At 54.7% G+C, this 23,127-nt stretch overlaps 2 protein-coding genes and 1 long non-coding RNA gene across 6 annotated transcripts; 1 reads left to right on the forward strand and 2 right to left on the reverse strand.

The window, feature by feature from the left end:
• Positions 1 to 10,641: 10,641 nt before the first annotated feature.
• LOC107213434 (P2Y purinoceptor 1-like) lies at positions 10,642 to 13,650 on the reverse strand. Its single transcript, XM_015647870.3, has one exon. The coding sequence runs from the start codon at positions 12,934 to 12,936 to the stop codon at positions 11,884 to 11,886; it is 1,053 nt and encodes a 350-aa protein (XP_015503356.1). The 5' UTR covers positions 12,937 to 13,650; the 3' UTR covers positions 10,642 to 11,883.
• A 3,511-nt stretch (positions 13,651 to 17,161) lies between these two features.
• CCN5 (cellular communication network factor 5) lies at positions 17,162 to 22,888 on the reverse strand. 4 transcript variants are annotated; one of them, XM_015647874.2, is made up of 5 exons: positions 22,571 to 22,886; positions 20,043 to 20,259; positions 19,177 to 19,428; positions 18,827 to 19,014; positions 17,162 to 18,292 (listed from the first exon to the last, which is right to left on the reverse strand). In XM_015647874.2, the coding sequence occupies exons 1-5, from the start codon at positions 22,628 to 22,630 to the stop codon at positions 18,269 to 18,271; spliced, it is 741 nt and encodes a 246-aa protein (XP_015503360.1). In that variant the 5' UTR covers positions 22,631 to 22,886; the 3' UTR covers positions 17,162 to 18,268. The 4 variants fall into 4 exon arrangements, with proteins under 4 accessions (XP_015503360.1, XP_015503359.1, XP_015503358.1 ...); XM_015647873.3 differs by having other exon boundaries at positions 17,162 to 19,014; positions 22,571 to 22,887; XM_015647872.2 differs by having other exon boundaries at positions 18,827 to 19,428; positions 22,571 to 22,887.
• Positions 20,240 to 22,796, forward strand: LOC117245352. Its single transcript, XR_004499983.1, has 2 exons — positions 20,240 to 20,549; positions 21,871 to 22,796. It is a non-coding gene; the product is annotated as an uncharacterized LOC117245352 (long non-coding RNA).
• Positions 22,889 to 23,127: the final 239 nt, after the last annotated feature.

Raw genomic sequence — 23,127 nt, forward strand, 5'->3', positions numbered from 1 at the left:
ATCGGGCCCCTCCCGCGCACCGCCCGCGCACCGTGCACCGTGCATCCCGCACCGCCCGCACATTCCCCACCGCGCACAGCCCGCGCACCTCGCACCCCCGCGCACGGCTCACCCCGCACCGCGCACCGGGCACAGCTCATCCCGCACCGCGCACCGCACACCGCCCGCGCATCCCGCATCCCGCACCCCGCACCGGGCACCACGCAGCGCCTCCTGCCTGCCCCGGGCACCGGCTCCCGCGGACTCCTGCGGGCTCCGGCTCGCATGCACACCTAGGCTGGCTCCGTGTGCCCCGAGCCCTCCCTGCCCGGCTGCAGATGAGCCCCAGAGAGGCCGCGGTTCATTCTCGTGCCAGGGACTGCAGTAACAGCCCCGTTCCCCGAAAATGTTCCTGGATGCTCCCAGGCTGGAGGAGTTTCTTGTGGCTACACCCTCCTCACCTGCCCTCCCGAAGGCAGGGTTGGGGCTGTGTGGCTGTCCCCGAGTTCCCCGTGGTATCATCCCCTCGCTCCTGCTGCTCTGCCCTGATCTGGGCCGCTTCACAGCCATGGCACTGAGGAACCCTGCTAGCGGTGTCACCGGTGTGATCTATCTGTGTTACCTGTGCAATCTGTGTTTTCTATCTGTGTTTTCTGTCTGCGTGATCTGTCTGTGTTATCTGTATTGTCTGTGTTATCTATCTGTGTTATCTGTGTTCCCAGTGTTATCTATCTGTGTTATCTGTGTTATTTGTCCGTGTTAGCTGTGTTATCTCTCTCCATTATCTGTGTCACCCTTTTCCCAGCTGGTTACCAGGGCAGAGTCTGGCCTGTTGGGTCCAGAGCTGTTTTAAGGGGGCAGAAAGGAACAAAACCAGATTCACAGTTTCTGACGCTTTCTTTGGCACATTGGTGAGAGGCTGCAGGCACGGGGGATGTGGGGCCTGTCCATCCTGTGCTGGTGTGCGGGGCAGTGAGCTCAGCCTCTCTGCTCTGATGTGCTGTGGACAGCCCAGGTCAGCCCCAAGGAGAAGGGAAATCAGCCGTGGTAGGAGGCAGAGCCCACAAATTGAAGGCCCTGTTTCTCATTCCTGGTTACCATAGATTTTATGTAACTCCTATACTTCACTTTTAAAAATAGAAAGATACTTCTGAGTTGTGTGTTGCAGGAGATAGTATCTCTTTCAGGAAAATAAACTCTTCTTCTTTCGGCTGGGAATAAAACACACAAGTGAAAAAAATGAGGCTTACATCCCTCTTCATCCATCTCACTTCTCCCTGGAGAGGAAAAGATGCCTTGGGATTTAGTTGCACCAATGAAGCTTTGAACTGGACATAAGAAAAACTTTTTAACCATGAAGACAGTGAAACACTGGAACAGACTGCTGGGGGAGATTGTGGCCACCCTGTCACTTGAGAAGTTTAAAAATAAGATAAGCAGATGTCTGGATGTCTGCTGAAAATGCTCTGGGTACAGTGGGTGCTCTCCTGAAGGAGGGGGTGACTCAATGCTCTCCTAGAGCCCCTTCCATCCCAGTCCTCAGCATTTCCATGGCCAAAGCAAGGGACACAGTGGCCTCTCCTACTGTAATCGTGAACTCTTTTTCACCCTGGCCACTTGCCACTTCCCTCCTCCTTGCTGAGCCTCCATGCCAGCACCATTAGTGAAAGTTGTTATTGGAGAAAAAATAGACTCCGGCATCCATCAGGAGCAGCAGAAGCTGTCAGTGTGCTGCTCGACATGGCAGGGCTTGCAGCCTCCTAAATCATGTGGCAGAGCCTCTGCTGGAGGAATGTGTGTGCTTTGTGCTCTCCATGGTGTTTGCAGCCCTGCTGACGGGGCCTGGGATGCTGTCACACCTCCAGCCCCAGGGATGTGTGGGGGCCTCCTGCTCATGCAGATGCACTTCCCCTGGTGCTGGTAATTTTTTCCACTGGTCAGCAATGACTTCCCACCTTGGAGACAGGAGCCAGAGCTGCTAACTGAGCTTCTGTTGGTTCCATTAGAGAGGAAGGAGATCTTACAATGATTGCATCTCTGGGTGCCTGTCACACATCTTTAAGAAGGGGCTCTGGAGCCTCCAGTGCCTTGCAGGTCAAATTCTGGGTTCAAATATTTGGAGGGTTAAGCTGATGCCATAGCCTGTTATGGAAAGCCAGCTGCTCTGTGCAGATGCTGGGCCAACATGCCACTGTAAGCTGCAGCATGGAAAGCCCTGGGAGATGCTCTCCACTGGTGGGTGACAATAGGCACAAGGTGCTTTCCCACTTTCCTTTAGGAGCAGCATCAATCTCAGCTGATCATGAAGTAAATCCTGCACAGCTCATTTCCACACCAGAGTTTGTGATGAGAGCAGTGCTTGGGCAGAGATGGTACAGCATGGCTTCCCAAGGTGCTGCCCACACAGGGAGGGGTGGGTGGGTGGCTGGGGACACTGGGGACAGGGGGAGCATCTCTGCTGCCACAGCATGAGCAGCTCTCAGAGTTCCCTTCTACTGTGCTGTCCTCTTTGGGGCTTGTGGTGGGCTGACCTTGGCTGGCTTCAAGGTCTTTTCCTGACCCCAGAAGAAATCTTTACCTTGCAGTGTCTTGGGACATGGGTCTTCCTTCAGCATGGCCTTTCCCTGCTGCACTGGGAGTTACAGAGATTGGGATGTCACTGACTTCTCCTTTTGGCGCTTGCTTTGACCTCTTGCAGGTCAGAGGCCCCTGTAGAATAAATGCTACTCAGCAGGAAAAGGGGAGCAGGATCCATCTCCTAATGAGAATCCCCCCAGTAACAAGCCAGGACTGTTTGGAGTGGGACTGGAGGCTTCAAAACCCAGGCTGGATTCAGCCTGCTCTGTTTCTCACTGCTCACACACTGCTTTTTCCTGCCTGCAGTGATCACAGGGCATGAGAGACACCAAACTGTGTCAGATGGCTGTTGTGGAGGGCCATCCTGTCCTGTTCCTCCTGAGGCACAGGAAAGTTTTACACTTTCTTGCTAGGAAACCATAAATTCAACCTTTGTGTTTCTCTGGACTTTGCTCTGCTTGAGGAAGGTCAAGCTGGAGCCATGGGTTCAGGGCAGGCAAGATAATGTACTTTATCATTGATTTTCAGAGAGAAGTTGCATTATGAGATTAAATGTCTCATTTTTATTGCATGGGGAGGCAAAGAAAAAGCAGGAGCTCTGAAAATAAAACGTGATTTCAAGTGCTGTGTTTGTGTGGGGAGGTGCTTGTGACTGGGAGTGAGTGTGCCTTTTTTCCAGTCCTTTGGAGGTGAACTTTGAGAGGCTGGTAAACAAAGTCAAACCTCATCTGTGTTTAAACCAGTGACTAATTGATGTGTCTAATTGGCCCACATCTACTAATTCCATGCTGGCAGGGAGTTTATTAAAAAGCTTTTCTAGTTCTAATGGATTGAAATAAGTGAAGCTGCTTAGCAGTTTCAGACCAAAAGCACTAAACAGGGACCAGTTGTGTGGGTCTGCTTGAGTCAATCCCAAGTCCCACCACCCAACCCCTTCCCTGGTTTCAGCTGCAAGGTGCTCCAGCTCTCTGAGTACCATCATCCTGATGGTACTCTGCCTCTTTAGGTTATTTTTAAGCACCAAATTGATGTTTTAGTTTGCTTTAGTAAAAGCATCAGCTATTCTCGCTTTAATGCCATTAATACTTATATTATAGATAGCCTGGCAAAGCCACAGGGTATATCTAAAGCAGTGGATTCGTTTAATTTCTAAAAAGTATTAGGTATCAGGGTATGAATAACAAGCAGCTGCCCAGATGATGTCCTTAAAGCACTGCTGGGCTGCCCCAGCCAGGCAGCACCGTGAGCTGGGCACAGGGAGTGCTCCTTCCTCTCTGCATGAAGGGCCATGGCAATGCCTTTCTCTGCAAACACAGCATCCCTGACTGCACCCAGGCTGGATGTAGTGTTTGCTTCTGTCCCATGACTCCACAAATCATCCTGTAAAACATCCTCCTGCATGCTGGAGCTGCCTGGGATTTGTCTTTTGGCCATGCTCAGTTACTGCAGGTTCAGGAACCTCACAGTTTTCCTCGGCTCTGAGAATTGCTTCTGCCTCCCTCCTGGGCTCTCTGTAGCTCAGATGGCTGCAGGCACTTTGCTCTGCATTGTGATGTGGAAGCTCAGCAAGGGAAATAAGGAAGCATTGGATATAAACTGGTTGTAAATGCAGTTTGGTCTCCCATGGATGTGACTTCCAGCTTTCCAACCCCAGAACACATGAACACAGTTCCATGTATGACTGGCTCCAACCTCCTTACCCAGTACCAGCCATGCTAAACCTCATCATGCCACCTCCTAATACCCCAGAACTCATTGGGAAGCATTTCCCACCTACCCTTCCCACCCCAAATGGGTTCTGTGAGGGGCCACACAGCCCCATGCTCCCACCCCACTTCCTCCAGCAGCCTGATCTGCCACTGGTTGTACACAAAGCAGACCTGGGCTGGAAATGCTGACAGTACTCTTGACAGTTTATGGTCACAAACTCTATTTTCAGCCTAATAAGTTTTTTATATGCTTGGAAAGCTGTCAGTTGAACATCAGCCAGGCACAAAGTACCTGCCATAAAGCGCCTGGACCACAACCAAATGGGAAAGGTGCTGCTCTGCCTTAGCGAGTTCTTGATCTCAGATACTTTACTGGGTTCATTTATTTTGTTTGAGGATCTTGGCTTTAATTATAAAATAATAAGATAAAATCATTATGCCTCTACTTAAAAATTTGTGGAAGTATTTGCTGAAAGCCTGTTAAATCAAAGCTGTCTGCCAGTTTGGATTGGGTTTTGGGGCTGGGAGGCTCCGTGGTGCTGCTGCCAGTGCCAGAGTGGACCAGGAGATCCCTGTGATGAAGGAGAGCCTATGGGAGTGTGTCTGGAGAAGGGTCCTGCTTCTGGGCAAGGTGGATCTGCAGACGAGCTGCCACAGCCACCACACAGACTCAGGGTAGGAACGTGGCCACAGGGAGAGCAGGGCTGGCCCCGGGCCAGCTCCCACCTCGGGTGGCAGCATCACGGTGCCATAAAGGACTTCCCTGCCTCGCAGCCTGTGGGACTGCCAGGAAGGTCAGGGGCGGCGGGGGACAAAGGGTCTGGGAAGGAATTACAAAGACGTGAGGCTCTTCTGGAGGGTTCCCCGGTGACAGCTTTGCCCCTGTCCTAAGAGACGTGCCACGCCATGGCAGCACTGCACTGCAGGGATTGGAAAGGCCCTGAGCATCTGCAGGGATGATGTGGGACACCTCAGGGGGAGGGAAGGGCTCTGCCAGGTGCTGGATGCCTGTGCTGGGGTCGGGGCCGGGATCGGGATCGGGATCGGGATCGGGATCGGGATCGGGATCGGGATCGGGATCGGGATCGGGATCGGGATCGGGATCGGGGTCGGGATCGGGGTCGGGGTCGGTGCCGGGGTCGGTGCTGGGGCTGGGGTCGGGGCCGGTGTCGGTGTCCGGGTCGGGGCCGGCGGCTCGGGCGCTGCCGCAGTCCCGGCTGCGGGCCCCGGAGCTCCGCTTCCCGGGCAGACAGATTACAGTAAATGGCTCCTTTCGATGCTAAAAATAACCCGCTAGGAAACAAATCGGCCCCAGGACTTTAACTGGAGAAAAGTGCATTTATTAGTAAAACTCAAGATGTCCTTTCCTGTTTTCCTCTGAGGAACCGGTGCTGTGAGGTTGATTGAGCTTCCCTGCCAGGCACCGACTTATTTCAGTGCAGGGTTTGATTCCTCCAAGATTCATTTTTCTTCCCCTGCTAGCGATGCTCCATGGCTGGTCACACACTGCACTGGCCAGAAGGGCTCTGGGTTTGGGCCACAAGCGATTTCCCAGCCAAGGGAGCTGAAAATGCCCTGTGCAAGTGTTCCTGCTGCCCACACCCGAGGGCACAGCAGGTTCCCAGTGGGGAATGAAAAGAACAAAACGAAATATTTGTTTTCTCTTGAAGTGTAAGCACCATTTTTGGGACCAATTTCTTCCTCCACCTTAAAACTGCAGATTCTACTAAGTCTTGTTTATATACAAAAAGTTTCCAGTTGTTTCTCTCCAGGCTTTTCTCTGGAAGGACTGACTGGGGAGATAAGACACATCCTCTCCGAAGTGCAAATGCAAAAATGTCCCTGTGTTCGCTTGGCCCAGCTGTTGTCCCCAGCTCCAGCCCTGGCCCTTTCTTTCCAGCCATGCTCAGGGGCAGTGTGCTGTCCCTGGGGCACAGCAAATGGTGGCACAGGAATCACAGCTGTTCCAGGCATTGGGACGCCAGATCTGCCATCAATCATTAGAGGGAATTAAATTAACAGTAGGCTTTTTTGGAGGCAGGCAAACCACCTGGGGTAAATGGAAAAATAAACCAGAAGTTTCTCTGTGACATGAAACATTTACCTGACTTTTTGGTCATTTTTTGAGGCGGCAGCTGAGGTGCTGAGCAGTGACAGGAGGTGATGCTCTGGGTATCCCTTGGCCATCTCCACACAGGACCAGGCACAGACTCAGGGCATGTCCATCTGGGTGTTTCTGGCTTGAGAACCATGCGTGAGCAGCCCCCTTTATGGAGGCAATGAGAACTTCCCCCAGGCTGGGGCTGGCAGCTGAGGCTGCAAGTCCAGCACTCATCCCTGTGCTGTGTCTTTGGGAGAGGATGTGTCCCATACTCCCAGACTGAGTCTTCTGGTTTGTCCATGAGCCACCCTCTGCTCCTACATGCCCCACTGGAAAATAAAGAATGTTTCAGCTCATGAAGCCCCTCTTCCTTGCTGTGCCCCTTGTGCTGCTGGTGTCTGCCCTGGGGCACTCTGCCAGAGCTTTCCCCACATCCCAGCTCATTGCAGTGTGATAGTGGCCACAGGGATGGATCTGTTGTTACAGCTTTGCACACAGAAAGATTCTCTCCTCCAACAGCCTTGAGAAAGCTGCAGCATCTCATGATGGGCTGTGCAGACCAGCGGGGGTCTTGGATAGTCCCAGGCTCATGGATGAGCTGCACCCCAAAGGAACTGCATCCCCATCTCCTCTGGACTCTCAGCATGGCACTAGCCAGCACTACACACTTTCAGAGGGGGATTTTTGCCTCCAAGCCAAGTAACACTTCATTCAGTGAGAATGCCTGGCTCTTGGCACCAGTGACCCTGCCCCTGAGCTCCCCTCCGTGCCAGCAGCTTCCACTGCCGTGGGACTGTCCCCACTGCCTGGACTGGAGACACGGAGGTTCTGCAGGGTGGGCTGTGCTGGGAAGAGCAGACTGGGAGCTGTGGTGGGTGGTTCTCCCCACCTCTGCTGAGCACAGAGGTGCACCTCTGCACCTTCACCCCTGAGCAAAGGCAGCCAGGACAGAGTTAATCTGTCTCCTGTCCTTGGATGTCCTGAGCACAGCATGGAAGCAGCTTCTCCAAGGAGGAGCTGTGGTGCCTTTGGGAAGCCTGGGAGCTCTCTGATGCTCCTTAGGGTAAACTTTTTGCCCATAAACCCAAACAAGCAGAAGAATTTCACGCTGGCTGGGCTGCGTGTTGGCACGAAGGGCTCTTCAGGGAGCCAGGCTGGATCTGAGTGTCTCCTGCTCATGACAGAGCGGAGGTGTTGGGCAAAATTCAAATGATATCTTCCTCCCAGGATGCTGAGGAGGCAGCACAGGTTGGTTGTAGTGCGCTGAGCATCTCCCGGGGGTTTCTCACTGCCCCGCTCCTGTGCTGGCGCCTGCCTCAAGCAGCGATCCGGGGCAAGGAGCGCTTGCTGCGGGCGGATATTTAAAGAAACGGAGTTAAAAATGACACAACTCTTTTAAACCTGGGCTGGGCGAGTCCTGCAGGACAAATCGGTGCCTGCAGGGTGCAGCTGCAGTCGCTCTGTAGCTCACATACAAATGCTGCTGGGGTGGGAGCGGCGGCGGGGTCTGGCCGTGTGCTCCTCGCCCCCGGGTCCTGCACAGCACGGCATCACCTATTTATAACTATTTATAACTATTTATAACTATTTATAACTATCACTATTTCTAACTGCATGCACTGCAGGGGTAGTGTTGGCCTGATGGCTTCACACAGGCACGCTAAGTGTTGTTCTATTTCTGTGATTTGCTCTCTTCTGCACAAGCTGTTGGTCCCTCAGATGCCAAAGCACTCCATGTAGTATAGACAAAGAGCCAGCTTTTTCTCTTTTATTAAAATCACCAGCAGCACCCCAGTGGCAGGTATGTTTACCATTTTTTCCAGCTCACCTGGATAATTACATCTGCTCTCCCTTCCCAGTCTGATCGATCTCCTCGGTAAATAAGATAACCTGTCAGATCTGGTGTCACTGCAGCCAAAGGTACTTTAGCAATGAAATTGTTTTGCTGAAGAAATAAATGCCTCTCACAGAATCTGAGGATGCTGTGACCTCTCATTAGTGACCTGAGTGACTCATCCCTTTTTGTGTGCACACTGCAGCCTCCCACCACACTGTGAAAAATGCTCCACCAAGTCCTGGTGCTGGGTTCCTGGAGTAATGGGGAGCCAAATCCTGTGGGAGCCTCCTGCTCTGGCTGCTTCTTGTCCAGCTCCACACCTCGCCTGTTCTCAGCACAGGGCAGCCAACCCACACTTGTTTAGCAATCAGGGCTCCACTGGCCCTACCAGCACCCCTGAACTGAGTCAGAGCCAGATTTTAGCTGATGTGTGCAAAATGAAATGAAGTATTAATCAGAGTTGAGTTCTATGCACTTAGATGTTGCTGATAGCAATATTTTCTTCTTGTAGAGTGTTTTGCATGCCAAAAAAACCCAACAAAACGGTTCTGCATTTTGGAGGAAGAAAGTGGTTGTACATCTGTGCATCTGTACATGTGCCTGTTATTTCTGCCTGACTGGCTTCCCTGGGCTGTCAGCTCAAAAGTTCTCTGTAACATAACAAACCTTGACTGTGTTTGCAACATATCCTCAACCAAGAGCGGTTTATTTAATGAAGCAAGAAATGCTGCCAAATTTCCAGGCTAGATCCTGATCCCATTAGTGTCAGGAGGAGAATTCTCACCATGTTTGATTTATTGGTTGGGTCTAATCTTGGTAAAGGAGTTAAAAATCTGCTTTCAGCTTGATTCTGCAGACAAGACCATTGCTCCATGCTGCTGTATCAGAGAGGCAGTGGGAAAAGCAGGTGGGATTCCTCTCACTTGCTTTTAGACATCTCCAAAGTCTGGTAACAGATAGCCAAGGGAGGGAAAGAATGTTCAGCTTGTCATAAGCCAGGAGCCCAAAAGGGGTGATGATTCAGGAGGCAGCCATGGCACAGCTTCTCCAGGGGCACTGGCCCTTTCCTGCCAGCAGCAAATGCTTGTGTTGGGAGAAGGGGAAGGAGGATTATGACAGCTGCCCATCTTCCCTGCCCCTTTACCCACCCCCAAAAGCTCTTCCCATGCTGTAAGTGGGACCTGGGACAGGCTGGGTGCTGCCCATGCTGTTTGCTCCAGGGACAAACCCTCTGGTTGCAGGGGATAAAGAGCCCTGGGAGGTTTTGACAGGGGAGCAGTGCCCACGCCTTTTGAGCAGGATCCCTGCAGTGGCCACACACCTCCATGTCCCACAGAGAGCAGCAGCTGCTCTTGGGGAGGGAAAGAACCTCCCTGGCAGTGAGGGCAGGAAGGAGGGATGGAGGAGGGAGGGCTGGAGGAAGGAGGGTGTTTTTTTTGCCCCATCACTAGCTGTGAAGAGGTTCATGTACCAGGGGCTGAGCCTTAATTACACACACCTAATAAAGAGAAAGACCTTATTCCCTCCAGTTCACATGGGAAGCAGCACTGTCTGAAAATCAAGGGGGCTGTGATTAAAAAAGAATTAAAAATTACACCCCAAACTCCTCCGCCCAACACACACATCCTTACTGGCTTTTGCTGCTTTGACAGACACAGAACACAGAAAAAATGTGCAGATTTATGCCTGCAACTGTCCCTGGGGCTCAGAGATGCTTCTTAGGACACCATTTAAACCATTTATTACAAGTGAAGGGAGGGGGCACTGGAGAAGACAAGAAGACACATCTGGGCACAAGGATGCAGGGGGTGAGAGCAGAGTTTGCTGGCACTTCCTACACAGCACTCCCTCCCCAGCATGTGGTGATGCTTTACTTCAACCAGCCCTGCCCAAAGTGGGGGCAGTGACAGGGTGTCACAGCTCCCAAGGGCTGTGCGAGCCAAGGCTGGCTCTGCAGGGAGCTGTAGCATCTTAGACAGGATCCATGTGTGAAGATGGAAGAGCTGGACAGCTTTCAGAGGCATGGGTGTTTTTTGGGGAACAAAGAAGAGTTCAGAGCTCTGGAGAAGCCCAGATCTGGAGCATGTGTGCAAGGAGCAGGGACCAGGTCTGATCCTAATGTCTCCATCTTCCTATTACAGACAGAGAAGGTCTTGTTGGTGAATTTATGCTTTATCTTTGCTTTTCCTGTGGATGAGGTGGGAGCTGGACATTTCAGGCTCTGCAGGACCCCTGACTGGTGCTGAGCAGGCTCCTCAGTGTGTGCCTGTCTCAGATCACTCTCCAGCAGCTGCCTGCAGTCTCCCATCAGTTCCCTGCCTGCAGAGCCCTGGGAAGATCATCTCCACTCCCTGAGCAGGCAGGCCCCTGCTCACCCCGCAGGCCAGCTGGCTCCCAGGCTCCCATAAGGCTTTAAAAGAAGCCAGACGACTCACAACTGAAAGCATGAGCTGTTTATTGCACTGTAGACATATTGCCTGCGCTGCAAGCCAGCTGCGCTCCCTGCACTGCCCAGCTAAGGTGGGTCCGTGTGAGGAACAGCTGACAGACATAAATGTCAGGAAAAGAGCACAACATCCGTCCGTGGGCCAGTGCTTTCCCAGAAAGGGCTGATTTTAACTCACAGTCCACTTCCTTCAGCTGGGCTCCAAAAGCTGCTGTCACTGCAAATCACAGTATTGAATTGAAATGTTCGAGCTGTTTGTAGTGGGTAAGACCAAGATCAAAAACCAAAATACTGCCTGGGAGCCTCTGCTCACCTCAAAGCAAGAGATCTGCCACCCCTGGTGATGACAGACAGCTGCCCTCGCCATCACATCTTGCCTTCACAAGCCTTCACACTAGTGCTGCTTCTCCTTTTATTTGCACATCTAATTTTTACAAGTCATATCTAATGCCCTTTCAAGGCTGGATGCAAGATGCAAACACCCACCTGAAGATTTGCAAACTCTCCTGGCATTTTCCTGCTGAAAGCAGTTCAGGCTACTGCAGTCATTCACCTTCCAAAATAAAACCCCAACCAACAGCCTCCAAAAACTTTAAAATGCCTATTTGTAAGTTCTGCTATGTGCTCTTCCAAAAGAGAGGGAGTAATGCCAGTAATGTCTTTTTCTTCTGCAAAGTAGGTGGGCAGCAGAGGATCCCACAGATCCTGGAACAGCTCAGTCACCCAGGAACTGGCAGAGCTAAGTAATGTACTTAAAACCTGATTTTTTAATGAATATTTCCATTCCAAAGCTCTTCCTCCCCCTGCAAAAATTCACCCTCTCAGCTGTTCTGCAATGCAGGACCTCTCCTTAGGTGAAAGAGGGAATCCTCTTTGTACAGTAGAGTAGAGAGGATGCAGTGGAGGGACAAGGTGTCACTCCCTCCCATCCCTCAGTCAGAGGAGCTGGGAAGCAAGGGGTGTTCACCAGCTCAGACTGCTCATGATGGCCTGGAGGAAACGTGATCATCTCTTTCCATATCCAGGCGTGCAAAATGGTTGGGTCGAGTGGCTTTGATTTTGAAATCTGGTCCCAGTTTTCTCTGTGATGCTGACAGTCCTGTCTATCCCTTGCGTGCACGGAGCCCGTGATGCTGCTGTCACCATCTCTGCAAAGCTCTGTCAAGGTGGGGGGCTGCCCCCAGGGAGGGGCCAAGCACAAGCTGACGTGGCAGAAGTGGGGGTGTCAGGTCCCTCAGAGCTCATTAGAAGCCTCCCCCTTACAAAGAATGATGTTCCTCTTCTTCTCAGCTGCCTGGCATGAGGCTGTGCGCCGGAAGGGTGGCCTCAGACATTGTCTGGCGCTTTGGCGGATGGTCCTCACTCGTGACCTCCAGTCTTTGCTGGTAACCACATAGAGCAGGGGGTTGAGGGCACTGTTGAGGCTGGCCAGACCCCGAGTCACCTGGTAGGAAACGTAGACATCCTTTGAAGCCTGTGTGCAGGACCCTTGCGGTTGCCAGCGAAAAAACAAGTTGAGGTTTCTGAAGATGTGGTAGGGGAGGAAGCAGATGGAAAAGAGAACCATCACGAGAATCACCAGTCCGATGCTTCTCCTCCTGAGGCTGGGGTCCACGCTGTCATTCCTGCAGAGCACGAACACCACGTGGCAGTAGCACCCGATGATGATGAGGAACGGGACGACAAACCCAGTCACGGTGACAACAAAGGTGTAGGGCAGGTAAACGCCCAGGTGCTCGTGTCCTGTGGTGTCGTGGCACTTGGTCCCCGTGTCATCCGTCTTGCTGAAGGCAAGATCGGGGGCTATCTGTGCCAGGACCCACACCCAGACCATCACGCTGAGCCACGCCGACGAGGCTGCCCCCTGGCACCTGCCCCGTGCCTTCAGCGGGTGCACGATGCCCAGGTAGCGGTGGATGCTGATGCAGGTGAGGAAGCCGATGCTGGCGTACAGGTTGAGGTGGAAGAGGCTGCGGGTGAGGCGGCACCAGGCCTGCCCGAAGAGCCACACTCTGCCTCGCAGGTAGTAGCTGACGAGGAAGGGCAGCGTGCTGACGTAGAGCAGGTCAGCCAGCCCCAGGTTGCCCACCAGCAGGCTGAGGGGCTGGCGGGCACCCTCGCGGGGCCCTGTGCAGAGGTGCCACAGCCCCAGCCCGTTCCCCAGCAGCCCCAGGGGGATCACGGTCAGGTACACGGCGGGCAGGAAGCGCTGGGCGAAGGCGGAATCCACGGGGCAAAGAGCCCGACTGCCATTGCCGGGCCATGCGGAGACAGCATCCGCAGCCATCGGGCTGCCACAACCCTGCCCAGGCCGGCCGCTGGTGGCACTGCTCGGTGGAGAGTGGTGGCACTGCTCGGTGGAGAGTGGTGGCAGTGCTCGGTGGAGAGTGGTGGCAGTGCTCGGTGGAGAGTGGTGGCACTGCTCCGTGGAAGGCTGTCCCAGGGCTCGGTGGAAGGCTGTCCCAGGGCTCGGTGGCACCGGTGGAAGGCTGTCCCAGGGCTTGGTGGAAGGCTGTCCCAGGGCTCGGTGGCACCGGTGGAAGGCTGTCCCAGGGCTCGGTGGAAGGCTGTCCCAGGGCTCGGTGGCACCGGTGGAAGGCTGTCCCAGGGCTCGGTGGAAGGCTGTCCCAGGGCTCGGTGGCACCGGTGCCCGCAGCAGCACGGTACCCTCCGGCACAGGCTGCGGCTCCTCTCTCCGCTCCTGCTGAGCCCGGCCCGGGACCCGAGGGTGCCGGACTTTCCCCGGGGCACGGAGGATGTGCCGAGAGCAGCCTCCGCGGAGCTTCCGCCGCTCCCTCGGCGCCTCCCCCCAGCCCGCTTGAGGCACTCGGAGCCCGGCGCCAGGGACACGCAGCCCCTCGGCTATTTTGGGTGCTGGGAGTGCCTGGAGGGAGCAGGAGGCAGGGGGGAGGCAGAGGGATGCCTGAGGAGGGGAGCCAAAGCTTTCAGCCTGTTTCTGTTCTGTCCCACTGGCGGTCAGGAGAAACCTCCCAGTTTTCCAGAGCGGGGGCTGGAAGCCCGCAGCCCATGAGCCGCCCTCACTGCCGTTCCCGACAGCTTTTTTCCTGGCTCCAACGCTCAGAAATACCGGGAGCAGAGGTAAGGAGGAGACCGGCAGTGCTCCGTGGGGCTGATGCTGCCATCCCCGGTGCCACAGGCAGTGCAGCAAGCAGGGATGTACCAGGCTGGCTGTCCCCAGCCCAGGCAGAGCGAGCCCTGCTCAAGAGCTGTCCCCTCCCTGCTGCTGCTCCTGCTCCTTCTGTCTCCCTCCCCAGGCGCAAAAACCCTTTCCCCGTTCCTCCCTCGAGCGGTCCCGAGCCGTGCAGGGAGCACGGGAGATGGGCTGTGCCCTGCCTGTCCTGTCACAGGGAGGCAGGAGACACCCAGATACTGTGAAACTGGGGCAAGAGCTAAAACCAGAGACCCCAGAGCAGACCCCGAGGAAGGGCAGCCCCCATTCATTGCCGAGCAGCTGCTGCAGCATAAACGGGGCCAGAAATCACTTGGATCTGCAGGTACGGGAGCTAACAGCGAACAGTCAGAGGGGAGAAGGTTTACCCTGATAAGCCACAGGAAAACGACCTTGGGGAAAGGACTTGAGGTGAAAGGCTAGGCTCTGGAAGGGCCACGGCAGCCTGTTTTCCGGGAATTGAATCCGGGCAGGCAGTGGGAGGAGGCTGGGATCTCAGCAGCCAGTGGGGAGGAGGATGAGGAGGAGGGAGAGTGAGTCCTGCCCAGCCGTCCCGAATGAGCATCCATCCCTCCCTGGGAGCTGCTGAACATCTCCGCTGGACCACGCTCGGGCACGGCAGCTCGGGGACACGGTGGGGACGCCCCAGACGCAGATGGGGTGATGGTTAGCTGCGTGTTGAGAGCACCAGTGTGTTTCTTGACTTCAGACACTGCTTGCTGGATCAGATAAGCGGTGGGAAACATTGTGTGTTATTTCCTGCCTGCGAAATAAAATCTCACCAGTATGGGTGTGCCGCCGAAAAGACGAAGCGTAGAAGCTGTTTCCATGCGGTGAAGATGTGGCTGTTCTGCGGTTTGCAGAGGCTGTGGTGGGTCTGTGCTCCTGGGGTGACAGCGGCAGGGGGGGTTCATGGGGTGCACCCCTCAGGGAAGTGACTCCATCCTGCCCTGCTCCTGCCCCCTTCACCTCTGTGTGCATCAGCTGCTCTGCAGCCTGGGCTTGGGGTGGCACCTGCAGAGCAACTCTATGGAGGTGTGGAAGGGCAGCAAGAGGAGAGGAACAGACTGGGAGCAGTTCCCTTTGTGCCATCAACCTTTGGGGAAACTGAGGCAGAGACAGCAGCTGGCTGGGAGAACTTCTGTGGTCATGGGAAGGGCCATGAGCTGCTCTCAGCAAGGAAGGCAAAGCTTCCTCTGTCCCAGCTTGGAGCTGGTGCCTCCTGCCATGGGAGGAGAGGGGCAGGGCAGGGCATGGGGTGCGCTGCCCAGGAATGGCTGGAACCCCATGCTCTCCACATCTCCTGTGCCCTGGACCCCTTGGAGGTGCAGCCACGGAGCTTTTCTCTTGTGCCTGCCTCCTGTGTGGTTTAGGTGCACTTAAGCCATGGTTTCACTCTCAAAACATCCCAAACATCCTGCACCAGGACCCTCCCCCCTGGCTCATGGCTCTGGCAGTGCTTATGTCAGGATGAGAACACAGGGCCAAGACAGCTCCTGCAAACACATAACCTGAGCCATGTTTTTCCAGGAAAAATACAGAACCTATTTGATCTTCTTGATTTTTTATGGTTTTTTTTTTTTTTCAATTGAGTACTGCATTCCTGTGCTCAGTATCTGAAAATATTTTGCTTTAATAAGGGGCTCATCCAGCCCTCTCTCACCCAACTCTGTGCATTTAAAAACCATCAGTCATGAGGATGACTTAGAAAAGAAATTCTGATGCATGTTGTTTACTCATCCAGTAGGTTCAGTTTTCCTTCAGCTGCTGTGTGTGCTTGCACAGAAATGAGCTGTGATCTGAGGCTCATCACTGGCTCAGGAGTGTGGCTGGCAGATCCCAGGCTGTGTGCAGATGTGGCCTTGTGCCCTGAGTACAGGAGAGAATTTTCTTTTGTGATTTTTAAAAGATAAAGATAAAGATTTTTATCTTTACACATTACCTGTGGATGGGGTAGAATATTTCTCTGTTGCCCCACACAAGCAGGCAAAGCCAGGACCCTGCGTCAGAGCCTCAAATAACCACGTTTCCAGGGTAGCAGGGCTTTAGAGGGAAATATTGTGAGACTGGCAATCAAATTGCAAGAGTTGATTTCCCTGCATTCATAGGGAAAAATAACTCTGATTTAGTTGGAATCATTAATTCATTATTTAGATGCTTAGTGAATCAGGGAGACATTCTGCAGGGGAAAAAAAAAAGATAATTATAGCAGAGGTGTGTTGAGTCATTTGTTTGAGACGAGAATTGCAGGTTGCTGCCTAAAAAAGTGACCTTCTGATTTTTTACCATCACCCAGAGGTGGCTAGTCAGGATCTGGGAGTGTGTGACAGCCCTGGCAGCTCACCCAGCCTTGGTGGCTGAGTCCCAACATGCTTGAACAAGAACTGCCTTAAAACCAGGATTTGCAGTACCCACAATGTTTTATCCATGTCAGTTGAGGAATGTGGTAGTTTTGAAGTCTACATAAGCTTTAGGTCACCACTTGTTTGGGGTGGCCACCAGAGAACTAAAAAAAGTCGACCAAAGCTGTTTGTTCTGCCATTTGCTGCCTGCTGGAGGTCCACCACATGCCTGTATCAAACAGAATTAATGATTTGTGTTCAAGCTGAGCACAAGATGATTGCAGTAAATAATTCTCTTTGTAGGCAATGTTTTACTGCAAGAGCAGTGAGGGGTTTTTTTCTTCCCATTTTTTTTTTTTTTACCCCCAAGAGGTGACTGAACCTCATTCTTGACTTTGATTTTATTTTCAGCTCTTGCTGGGTCTGAGGGAGTGGGTGAGCTGCCTTGGCCCTGCTGCCTTTTCTGCTGCTGGGGGGGCTTTTTCTTGGGCTGGAGAGGAGCTCTCACTGCCATTCAGCCTTCTGCTCCTCTACCCCCAGACCTGCCCTGGTCAGGAGCACAGGCAGCTGGTGATGGTGGCTGCATCGTGCTGGGGAAATCCCAGCCCAGGGGAACTGGAGGAAGTGTGGGCCTGGCAGTAGAAGGGATGAGCTACAGGGGAGTTTGGGCTCTGATTTTTGGGAGGCTGAGGAGAGGCTGTGCTGTGCCGTGCCCTGCCCTGCACATCCCAACCCTGGAGACCTGAGCACTGCTATGGCCAGGGCTGGTGCCATCAGCAGAACTTATGGCTGGGTAAGAGTGAAAGGTTCAACCCAGGATATAATAAACTGTAAAAATGTGTTCAGTGCCTTGATTAACGTTTTTTTTTTTCCTTCTCTTACTCTAAGCAGCCCCACCCTGTGCCAGGACTTTCCTGCACCCACCGAGCTGGCCCTGAGCAGCAGGGCTGGGCTCACCCTGCACAGACAAGCTCTACACCTGGATGAGCACATCTTTATTTTTAGTTCCAGAAATACACATCTAAAAAGTCCATTTCTCACCTGGACACATCACCCAAACCGCTGTTCCTTCCTGCTGTGGAACACGCGTTCCCTCTGCACATTTGTGCGAGGCCATTAGAGGGCATTTGGGTTTCATTTTTCCATCACCCAGAAGCACTTTTTACTGGGAGAAAAAAAGCTGTCCTGCACCGACTCCCGCATGGCTGGAGCAGCTCCAGCCCGTCAGGAGACGGCCCCGACTCATCTTTGCCATTTGTTTTCCCTTTTTCCTGCTTTTCCCTTGGCCCCGGCTGGCGGGGAATGTGTTTGGATGGCAGGCGGTATGTCTGGTGCTGCGGAGCGGAGTCTCCGGTGTCTGAGCTCCTCGCTTGCCGAAGCCCTGCCAAACCACCAGCGCTTTGGAGAGGAGGAGGCCAGGCAGAGCGGGAAGGCTCGTGTTTATTCTGGAGGGATGAGGGGAAGGTGAATTAGAGCTGCCATCGGGAGGACCCTGCCCATGCCCGGGAAGCGGCTGCTGCCTTGCAGGGTGGGTACCGTGGGCTGGCTGAGCTCCTGCGTGGTCGAGCAGCTCAGCCTGGCGTGGCAGTGACTTGTGGGGTGCAGCCTGATGCCCTGCTCCCTCCCTGGGGTGCCAGGCCAGGAGGGTTCCCTCTAGGGATTTTCTCTTCCAGTTGCTGGAGATGGTCTCTCTTGAAGTCCTTGCAAAGCAGAGCTGTGTGATGTGGTAGAGAAGCAGCATCACCTCTTCAGAAGCTCCACTGGTCCAAGAAAGGACCAGTTCCTGGTTTCATGGGTGGGTTTATGCTTGGAGTGGGATTTTCCCATTTCCCATTTCATTCAGCCTAAGGAATGCTGCCCAGTAACCCTGCCTGGGGCAGCGGGGTGTACAGAGGAGGCAGGTGATGGGTGACACGGGGATCTTGTTCTCTGTTTCCAGCCTCCTTTGCAGCCAAAGTCCATCATTTCTTCTCTGTTTTCCCAATGGAAACATCCTCCATCTTCACCATAACCACAGTGCCATGAGTTTGTGCCAGACTCTGCCGGGATGAGGCGTTGGCTCCAGCGTGAATCCGGGGTGGGCACAGCTACAAACGACCTCCTCTTCCCCTCTGGAAAGGCAGAATGGAGCTCAGTGGGGAGATGGAGAGGGGTGGTGGTGTGTCCCCACAGCTGGGGAGCAGGGGCACGTGGCAGAGGCGGTGCAAGGGGACAGGAGCAGGCAGAAAGTGCCACCTGCATGCCAGAAAGGCAGATTGGCCCCGTGTCCACACTGGGGTTGTGCCAGGCTAATAAAGGGGTGTCAGAACCACCTCCCGGGTGTGCCCAGGGAGCCAGGGAGGAGCTGCAAATCCGTCTCTGGCCATAGGGGCAGGCCGAGCTCATCTGTGTGGGATCCACAGTGCTCCTGGATTCAGACATCCAGAGCCCCCAAAATTCTGGTCTGCACCTGCCATCGGCTGTTTTCCGTGCAGAGTTTCAGGAGATGGCTCATGGGTCCCTGAGACACGGCCAGCTCATGGCTGAGGAGCGCTGATGGGGGCCCACAGGTAAGCGGGGATCCCGTGGCTCGTGTTGGCCATCACTTCCCTTTGTCAGCCAAAGGTGATGCCCGCAGGCAGGAGCCGCACCCAGCCCTCACTCACCGCTGGGAACGCTGCCGGCGGGGCCGGGCAGGGTCTGAGCGAGCAGAGCCGCCTCTGGGTCTCCAGGCGACAGTGGCGGTTCTGGTTGGACACGCGGGTGGCAAAGCCCAGCCCGCAGGTGGCCGAGCAGGGGCTCCACTCCGTGCCCCACTCCTGGCAGGGGTAGCGCAGCAGCGGGGCCCCGGCGGCTGCAAGAAAGGAGATGAGAGGGGAAAGGGTGTTTGGAGGCAGGTGCTGTGCCACAGAAACGTGTGAGGTGTCTCCTGCTGATGTTTCACAGCCCGGCCTGAAGGGGCCATCCCCAGAGACTTGCGTGGGCATCGCCTCCCTGGAGCTGCCCTGCATCTTACCTGCCCTGGCATCCCGGAGGAGGTGCTGGTCCTGGGCTTCACAGATCCACTCCGGACAGCACTTCCCTGGGATCTCCACCCGCCGGGGGTAGGGGCAGTCCGGGGTGGGCAGCCGGACATCCTCCTGGCAGAGCGGGATGCAGTTGAAGCCCCCGTCCAAGCAGTGGCACTGGATTTTGCAGCTGGGCTGGAAAACCTCCCCGTCTCGATAGAGCCGGCCGTTCACCTCGCAGCCCTCCTCATCGTCCTCAACTGCAAGTGAGAGGCGGGGAGCCCTTTAGGGACGGGGTGACAGAGATGGGGATGGCAGTGCTGGGGGTAACTGTGGGGCTGAGCAGAGGCACTGGAGTGGAGCACAGAAAAGACTGAGCCGTGGGCAGGGCAGACATGGGTGTGCAGCAGCATGTTCGTCACCCAACCTCCTCCCCTTCCCCGACTTCGCTCCTCATCTCTCTGTTCTTTCAAAGCAGCAGCTCCCAAGCTGTGAGAATCCCTCTGCCCTTTAGCTCTGACCCTGCCTTCAGGCTTTCCAGGCTAGGAAAAGTTTCTCTGAGATTTCTCTGCAGGACTCCCAGGCTCCTTTGGCTGGGTGAATGCAGCATCCCTGGGACCTCCCTGTGCGTTCTCGCTGAAACCACCCTGAATTCTCAGTCAGAAAGCAGCACAAGAGGTGGCAGGAGATGGGGCACAGCCCCAAGCCAAGCTGCATGCAGCATCTTCAGGAAAGCTACTTTCCTAGCCTTAAGCACCTCCCTGGTGGCGCTGCGAGATGCCCGTAGCCATGTGAGATCATGACTGGGGCTGGGCTGTGTGCTGGGCTGGAGTGTGGGGGTATCCCCGGGGAAAATGGGCATCCCTGTGCTCACAGTTGCAGGTGCCTCCTGTCCCTGCAGGTGCTGAGCTGTAGTCACAGACGAGGCCCTGGCTCTGGTCACAGACGTGCAGGAAGTCGCAGGGCTCTCCCAGGCGCCGGGCACAGACCTTGCAGCAGCCACAGCCATCCAGGACCAGGGGGGAGCCGCGGGGGCAGTGCGGTGGCACCCAGGGGCAGTAGCAGGGTCTCCGGCACAGCTGGGCACAAACCTGTGGAAGCAAAGCTGAATCCATACAGGTGGTTTTTGGCTAACAGCTGCTTTGTCACTGGGACAGCCAGGTAACCTTGTCTCAGTCATGGGGGCAGTTTTTGGTGGAGGGAGGCTCTGCAAATCCATGGGTTAATAACTCAAAGCATCCTGGAAAGCTACTGTCCCCTTGGAAGGGCACCTACGGAAAACCATGGAGAATCAAGGATGCTCAGAAGCTCAGCACTCTGCAAGATGGGGATTTTAATGTGCCACTGCTCTGAACACACAGGAGGAGGATGGAGTTACAAGGTGAACACCCCAGGCAGTGGTGGTTATTTAATGAGCTCAGCAGCCCCAAGCAGCCCAGTGGGAGAGAAGAAGAGAGGGAGGGAAAGCAGCCCACCCCCATTCCTGCCCCCAAGGCAGCAGGCTGTGCCCAGCTGGACAGGTGGCTTGGCAGGGACTGAATTCACGTGGTGAGTGCACAGCACCTCACCCCTAACAGTCTTCAGAGCTCTCATTCATGCCAAGAAACAGGACATTGCATCAGCAGTGGGGGTCTGAAGCCAGGCAGACCTCACTGCACTCCTCACTGGTCCAGCTGCCTCCTCTGCTTGTCCCTGGCTGCAGCATCCTCACCTGGCCTGGCCCACTGGGCAAGGAGCCCAGAGATAGGCATGATTTCAAGGACTGGGAGCTGTTTTCCCTCCTGGCTAGACTGAGCAGTCACTGGCACATGCATTGCAGTCCTTTGCCCGCTCAGCCCCTTGTGTGCCAGGGAGGTGCCCACGGGAGTTCACCTGGGCAGGTGGATGTTTATACCCTTGGCTCATCCTGCTTGCACAACCACCCTGGCACCAACAGCTTTTTTGGGCAGCTCTTGAGCTCCCATCATGTCACATGTGACAGAGCTATTGCATAGAGAGCCTGAAGCCATGGGAGCTGGCTCTGCAGTTTGGAAGTGAATCCTTTGCCAGTACTGGGCTGGCAGTGCCTGTGAGCCCCTGGCAGCCCTGCTGCTCAGCACCATGCACGTGCTGCTGGGTGCAGGGCCAGCCTGTGCAGCACAGCAAATGAGGAACCAAAACATTCATCCCTGCCCTGGTCCAGCTGCTGTGTCTGGGTCTGCCAGGAGAGCCATGGGTTCAGCCAGACCATGCAGGTTTTAGATACCATTTCTCTTTTTCTCTCAGTTTCCCCCAGTGGCATCAGGTCTGACATGATGAGTCAGACAGAGAGGGGAGCCACTGGTGCTCTCTGTTCCCATTTGCAGCAGTTCAGATGCTTTTCATGGGGCTGTAGAAGTGTCAGTGCCAGTAATTGGAGTTAAAATATATCCAAAATGGATTGGGTAATCTGGGTTTTGTTCTAGTTCTGTCAGAGAGCAGCATTATTAATGTGGCAGGGACTGGCTGTGGTGGCCAGGTTTGGGCTGGCAGCACGATGGTCCTTGGTGATTCTCCAGGCACTCCTGAGCACCTGGGGCAAGAATCATTGCTCTGTTAAAGCTCACACAGGCAGCCAAGGGCGTTTTTCATCTTTCAGGAGGTTATTATTACATATTGATGTTTTAGATTAGCCAAGCCATAAATCCATTTCCCCTTGCTCCTTGTAATTTACTTGTCTTTAGGTGACAATGTGGCTCCTGTCAGAGATCTGAACTTTCTGGGAAAAGAGTCAAATAAGCACGATGTTGCCACGACATCCCTGCTTGGGGATTCAAGCAGCAATTAGAACTTGGAGCTGAGATGCCCCAAATTTTTCAACATTCCTGATCGCTGCACAGGCAAATATTTTCACACAGAGTCCAAGAGAAAAAAAAAAAAAAAAAAGAAATCCCTACAACCCAAATCCCATCGGAGGTACTGGCTTGGGGAGAGCTGAGTAATGCCAGGGCTGGTGCTCGTGGCTTGGCCCCTGCCTCGGGAGCCTGGGCGGGGATGGAGGAGCCTGGAGGAGCCTGGAGGAGCCTGGAGGAGCCTGGAGGAGGCTGGAGGAGCCTGGAGGAGCCTGGAGGAGCCGCTCCTGCCCAGCTGCTGCTCGCTGGCTGGCGGGGACCGAGCGCAGCCCAGCCCGGAGAGCTGCAGGGACGGCGGGCGAGCAGCGCATTGCTGGCATTCCTGTGTGCTCCAGCCTTGGGCCCTGGAGTGCCCAGACCCTGCTGCTTCCTCACAAACTCCTCTCCCGAGCACAGCTCTGCCCCTTGCACCAACACAGCCTGGCTGCGGGCCGGCGAGAGCCAGCGGGCTCCTGGGGACACTCCTGCACCCCACTCTGCCAGAACCGGGTGCTCCACAGCTAAAGCTGCCCCAGGACCCCATCTCCCTTACCTTGGAGAGAATGCAGAGGAGGGAGAGGAAGAGGAGCTGCTTCTCCAGCTGGAGCCTCATGGTGCTCTCCCCTGTGCCACTTCAGCACATCACCCCCCAGGCAGTTTGGAGGCAGTGGCTGTTCGCAGGTTTTAAAGCCCAGAGAAGGTCCTGCTGGTGTTTATACTCTCCCTGCTCTGATGTCACTCACAGGCTCCAATATAAACATGAGTAGGTTTGGACAAGCCTCAAGATTTTCTTTTTTTTCCCTTAATTTTTTTTTTCCAGCCCACATTCCAGCTGCCATTTCCACTCTTCTCAAGGTGAGAATGTTCTGTCCACCGAGACAAGGAGTGAGGGGAGGGCATGCAGTGCTGTCCCTGGGGAGAGAGGCTGGGGAACCAGGCTGTGGGGTGATCCAGCTCCCTTCTCCTGCCTGCTAGGGAAGCTTCATGCCCCATCCCACTGATCAAGGTCTGCCCAGGCAGAGCTGGCATCTTCCTCCTGGGATGTGAAGGGACTGGCAGGACTGTCCCTGCTGCTGCTGCTGTGGGACAATGCTGTGACCAGGCATCCAC

This window comes from Parus major, chromosome 20 (genome assembly GCF_001522545.3).
Source record: "Parus major isolate Abel chromosome 20, Parus_major1.1, whole genome shotgun sequence".
In the NCBI taxonomy this organism is placed as follows: domain Eukaryota; kingdom Metazoa; phylum Chordata; class Aves; order Passeriformes; family Paridae; genus Parus; species Parus major.

Excerpts from the sequence above, each read along its gene's own strand:
- LOC107213434 (XM_015647870.3), bottom strand. The coding sequence starts at position 12,936 with ATGGCTGCGGATGCTGTCTCCGCATGGCCCGGCAATGGCAGTCGGGCT.
- CCN5 (XM_015647871.3), bottom strand. The coding sequence starts at position 22,630 with ATGAGGCTCCAGCTGGAGAAGCAGCTCCTCTTCCTCTCCCTCCTCTGC. Across the intron at positions 20,260-22,570 it reads TCCTCTGCATTCTCTCCAAG|GTTTGTGCCCAGCTGTGCCG; the intron begins GTAAGGGAGATG and ends TTGCTTCCACAG. Across the intron at positions 19,429-20,042 it reads GACAGGAGGCACCTGCAACT|TTGAGGACGATGAGGAGGGC; the intron begins GTGAGCACAGGG and ends TCTCACTTGCAG.